General features: G+C 41.2%; 1 gene segment (V, D, J or C); it reads right to left on the minus strand.

Moving 5' to 3' along the window:
* Positions 1 to 3,385: 3,385 nt before the first annotated feature.
* LOC129076581 (immunoglobulin heavy variable 3-20-like) lies at positions 3,386 to 4,078 on the minus strand. The segment is given in 2 exon segments: positions 3,386 to 3,882; positions 3,986 to 4,078. Coding segments are annotated over 2 exon segments (543 nt in total).
* Between the last annotated feature and the right edge of the window lie 1,886 nt (positions 4,079 to 5,964).

Here is a 5,964-nt window from a genome sequence, read left to right on the forward strand (position 1 = left end):
ACCTCTGTGGCAAGGACTTCCAATATGATGTTGAAAAGGAGCAGTGAAAGCAGACATCCTTGTCGTGTTCCTGATCTTAGTGGGAAAGCTTTTAGTTTTTGCCAATTGCGTATGATGTTGGCTGTAGCTTTTGCATATATGGCCTTTATTATATTGAGGGATACCCCACTTATTCCCATTTTGCTGGGTGTTTTGATCATAAATGGATGCTGTACCTTATCGAATGCTTTTATTGCATCTATCGAGGTTATCATGTGGTTTTTCTCTTTTCTTTTATTTATGTGATGCATTACGTTTTTTGACTTGCATATATTGAACCATCCCTGCATGCCTGGGATGAATCCCACTTTATCGTGGTATATAATCATTTGAATGCATTGCTGGATGCGGTTTGCCAATATATTGTTGAGGATTTTAGCATCTATGTTCATCAGCGAAATTAGCCTGTAGTTTTCTTTCTTTGTAGGGTTTTTATCTGGTTTTGGGATTAGGGTGATGCTGGCCTCATAAAAAGAGTCTGGGAGTCTTCCCTCCTCTTGGATTTTTTGAATAGTCTGAGAAGGACAGGGGTTAGCTCTTCCTTAAATGTTTTGTAAAATTCTCCTGAGAAACTGTCCATCCCTGGACTTTTGTGTGCCGGGAGGTTCTTGATGACTGCTTCAATTTCCCCAGCTATTATTGGTCTGTTCAAGCTTTCTGTTTCTTCCTCCTTCAGTATTGGAAGATTACACTTTTTCTAAAAATTTGTCCATTTCGTCAAGGTTTTCAAATTTCTTGGCATATAATTGTTCATAGTAGTTTCTGACAATCCTTTGTATTTCTGTGGTATCAGTTGTTATTTCTCCTTTTTCATTTCTGATATTATTAATTTGGGTCCTCTCCCTTTTTTTCTTGATGAGTCTGCTTAAAGGCTTGTCAATTTTATTTATCTTTTCAAAGAACTAGCTTCTGGATTGGTTGATCCTCTGAATTGTTCTTTTTGTCTCTATGTCATTCAGTTCTGCTCTAATCTTGAGTATTTCCTTCCTTCGACTTGCTCTGGGATTTATTTGTTGTTGTTTCTCCAGTTCTTGAAGTTGTAGTGTTAGGTCTTTTATTTGAAATGTTTCTATCCTTTTTAAGTGAGCCTGTATTGCTATGAACTTTCCTCTCAGGACTGCCTTTGCTGTGTCCCATAGGTTTTGGACTGTTGTCTGTTCATTTTCATTTGTTTCCAGAAGTGTTTTGTTTTATTCCCTTATCTCATTATCGACCCATTCACTGTTTTATATTCTACTGTTCAGTCTCCATGAGTTTGCAAGTTTTTGAAGTTTCTCTTTGCCTTTTATTTCCAGTTTCAAGCCCTTGTGGTCTGAGAAAAAGCTTGGTATTATTTCAACTGTCCTGAATTTGCTGAGGTTTGCTTTGTATCCTATCATGTGGTCTATCTTTGAAAAACTGCCATGGGCATTTGAAAAGAATGTGTATTTTTCTTTTCAAAGGCACTTCTTGAACGAAGATGTTTCTTTCCCTCTCTTTCTCCCTAAAAACCACTCCTTAAAATATGAAATATAAATATTTTGTATAAAATATAAATTGTATATGAAATATAAAAATTTTACCTTTGTATGTGAAATTAATAAAAACTATTTTTATATCACATTAACCTTTAACATTACATATTTCGTCTATGTAATATAAGCACTCCCCATGGAATTTAAAAGCCATAAATTACCACAAATTAGGGGCCAGGGAAAACCAGGATGGATAGACTTTTTGGGTGAGGTGGTAGTAGAGTATGAAATAGGGATGTGTGACTGTACATATATTTATTTATCCTTCCTCCTTTGCCATGTTACGTAGTGGAGCGTTAGGGAACATTGAGCAGGGCCACAAGCATAGGGAGTTCAGGGTCACACAGGATTACAGTAATAATAGGGACTACAATGGGCCTCGGTATCAGGAGTGAAGTGCTACTGGAAAAGTTACTTACAAATCTTGAAGTGACTTTGGAACTGATTAAGGAAAGGATGCTGGACTTATTTTGAGTCACATATAGAAATAAAGTTGATTTTCATGAACTCATGTTACTCAACATCTTGGTGCAAAAACTTTTTAAATGAACACCCAGATGGAAGTGTAGGCCATAATACAGACAGCTTATATCATCTTAGAAAATACCACAATAATTATAAACACAAGTTGGTTAGAAAGAGAAATGTTAAAAATTCTGAAGGTAGAGGTAAAGCGAAATAAGGAACATGGCATTTCACATGTTTGGAAATGGGATTACTTTTTGTCCACATACACATTTTCACAGTGTCTCTGTTGCATAAGACAGTGATGTCACAGTTCTAGGGGACTCAGATTTGGACACTTTTGGTATTTTTACTGAGATGGTCAAACTAAGGATCACTCAAGCCGCATAATTCATTGAGGCTTTATTTATGAAACTTTACCAGTTACAGAGAATAGAGGGCACTCCTGTAGGGAGGAGCCCTCATGATGGTGTGTCTGTATGAGGAGGTATAGTTTCATGGGACAAATATACCTATTTCATACCATCATCATCATCATCATCTTTCTCTTTATCATCATTGGCTGACATTTATAATTTTCATTTTCTCTGCACATGGTGGTTTTCCACACAGAGTAACTTATTATCAATTTCTTCATTTTTTTCAGTATTTAAATAGAATGAGTACTCAGACTCTACTTTATTTTATGTTTGACTGCTGATAACTGATGTCTCATTCCTGTGTGTGTGTTCTAGCTTCCCCCAAAATTAAATCTGATTAGAGAGGTTGGGTCTCCTCTTTAGTTGACATTGCAAAAGTGAATCCGCAAAAGCTCCTGTGAGCAGAATTTCTCTCTTCCACCACCTCATTTCCTGGCTCTATTAAAGCATGTCTGACTTGCTGAGAGGCCTTTCCTCTTCCAGAGATTTCAACTCTGTTTGTGACAAACCCTCCATGTCCTCCAGGTGTGTGTGTTTGTCGTCAACCTGGACATCCACAAAAGGTTCTCTTGGGTTCCTTTGATGTCTGCCATGTTAAGCATGCTTGGTGCTGTGGCCAAGAAGCCAAGTCAAGGGAATTCATCACCAGGAGTCTTTGTTTCTTGGTGTTGTAATTATAGGCCCCTGGTGCCTAATGCCCTGCATGCACATGTCTTGCTGACAGCCACCTTGGACACTGAGCTCTGTGGATCTGTTCAGTGCTACTGAGTCCTTTAGTTTTACAGTTACACTTATCTGATATGGGTCACATGTTTGATGATTTGCTGGTATTGGGCACAGGAGTGTCTGAAAGAGACATGTCATAATATTTTGTACACATAAGAATACTGTCTCTTTGTGGCAGACCTTTATTTTTTTAACTCAGTGACTTCACAAGGGTGTACAAAATCAGGAATCCAGAGGTTCCCTGAGGGAACTGTCAGATGAAAAAGAGCCACAGAGGAAACCAGACAAACCCAAAGTGCAGCTGCTCGTGTGATGGTCCTTGTGTTCAGGAACTCTGAACACCATCTGGTGGTCAAACCCCTTCCTGAAGGGAGGTTTATGCCTGGCCTTACACTGACTTCCCCTCACTGTGCCTCTAGCACAGTAATACAGTGCCGTGTCCTCAGCTCTCAGCCTGTCCATTTGCAGGTAGAGTGTGTTCTTGCTGTTTTCTCTGGAGATGGTGAATCGACCCTTCACAGAGTTGGCATAGTATATGCTACCACTATTCCAATTAATGTATGAGACCCACTCCAGCCCCTTTCCTGGAGCCTGGCGGACCCAGTTCATGCCATAATCATCAAACGTGAATCCAGAGGCTGTGCAGGAGAGTCTCAGAGATCCCCCAGGCTTCACCAGGCCTCCTCCAGATTCCACCAGCTGCACATCACACTGGACACCTGCAAACACAAGCACATCATATAAGGAAATTGTAATCCCTCCACTGTTCTTCCTAGTCATATCCCCTCACATACTCAGTGTCTGTTGCTCTCCATAAATTACCTCTTAAAATAGCCAGAAGGAAAATGCAGCTGAGCCCAAACTCCATGGTGAGTGGTCTGTGCTCTGTGCTGATAGGGAATGGGAACACCTGAGGATCCTGAGCAGAGTTAGGTTGGGCTGCTTTTTATGAGCAATGGGGCCCTATTTGCATGTTCTCCTACTATATAGGGAGCTCCAGGTTTGGAGACGTGCAGAGAGTGTCATGCCTCAGTGCATGTCTGAGTGTCTTCTGGAAGGTGGTCATGATAAGATTTCAATAACTAAGTAAAGAAAGCTGAGCATGTCTACGGCTTTTACAAGATGCCACATTTAATGACAGTGAGCCTAACATCCATTACGGTGCCCTCCCCACTGGCTCCTATGGCTCTCTTGAATCTGCTCCAGGGCAGAGAAAGACATGCCCATTAATTGTAGGACACACTTTCTGGAATGGTAGCATGAATGAGTGTCACTATCTAGTGTTGTCTTCATTGCAGGGGTGTATACTCCTGTTTTATCAGAATCCTAAGTGCAGTGGAGAGGAAAATTTATCACCTGTGATGTGGACATAGATCTGCAAAGTTGACTCAGATTCACCCAGACCTGTCACAGGCAACTGTTGTTAACATTGCTGTTGTGCCCAGAGCCGGTGTCATGGACACACATAGTATCTTTTCTGTCTTCTCCATTATCAGGAGACTGTGTTGATCTTAGACATTGATATGAATGGATACAAAATATGAGCATTAGAAGGTCCCTGATGCAGCTGGTCCTGTGGTCAGACTTGACATCCATCATTTTCCTCCCATGCACCATCAGGATCATGTAAGACCACCCTACACTGTGGGCAGTAGGTTGCTGTATGTGGGTTGTATGTTGGGAGACCCAGGCCCAGAGCACACAGGGCCTGTGAGCCTTGGTCAGAAGACCTCCATCAGCCATTTGAATAATTCAAGTTTTCTTACTCTTGCTGAAGAAAATTAAAGGGAGGAATAGACTCTCCTCCAGCCACACTGACCCCTTTCTGTCCATGCTGGACGATGCAACATTATACACATATGGGAAGAGAGTACAAATGCACCCCCTGCATAGAAACTATTTTTTCTACAGCTCCCTCTAGTCCGGGGTTGTGAGGACTCCCTTGGATGAGGCAATAATCACAGCCTTGATTTACTTGATATCTAAATGTGTCAACTATAGACAAATTCCTTTCTGGAAACAGGACCACTAATCCATTTCAGGTTTTTACTGTTGAGATTAAAAGAAACCTTCTCTTTGTTGTCTTCACTCCTTTGGTGGCGGAATTATTCTGCTTAATCCCCTGTGCCAGACCATGTGCTTTATCCCCCAATTATTGTAATGTTCATGGTGTTCAGGGCATGAGGAGTGTGATGGAGGGGATCGGTGGTCTACATCATGAACTTAATCAGGAATTATAGCATCTGTTGGAAAATACTGCCATGTGTTGTCTTGTCCAAACATGCACCGCCAAGTCCAGTGCCTGGAATCCACCAATCACAGCTCTTCTTTTTCGTCTGCACCCAGGATAACTAAATGAAATGAAATATCTGTGCCCCATATTCTTGATCCTATTGTGCACGTTTCATCTCTCATAACTACAAGGTTCACTGGCCTTAGGGGAACTCATGTAGGATCTCCTGCCAGGCAATCAGATATCACCACATTGGAAACTTATTGTAACAGAAGCCGTCCAATAACAAAATCACATGCATGTATAATTTGGGTTTATTCTGGTAGGGAGTAATTTCTATCTCTCCATGGTAAGCTAGGCCTCCATTAGTTGATTCCATTGCAATGACAGGTGGGAAGCCCATAAAACAGGGCCACAGAGACAGGTGGATGCGGTGTCTATTCCATGTCAGCTCAAGTGCCCAGATAAAAGAAGCCCTGATATAAACAGTGTGAGCCTGGAAAACACTGAAGTCTTGGAAGGATGACTTCAGATACCGTAACTCTGATCTCCCCTGACGTTTGGCCTA

Source organism: Pteronotus mesoamericanus, unplaced genomic scaffold (genome assembly GCF_021234165.1).
Source record: "Pteronotus mesoamericanus isolate MK-2021 breed Mesoamerican mustached bat unplaced genomic scaffold, CSHL_Meso_final contig_61, whole genome shotgun sequence".
Taxonomy (NCBI): Eukaryota; Metazoa; Chordata; class Mammalia; order Chiroptera; family Mormoopidae; genus Pteronotus; species Pteronotus mesoamericanus.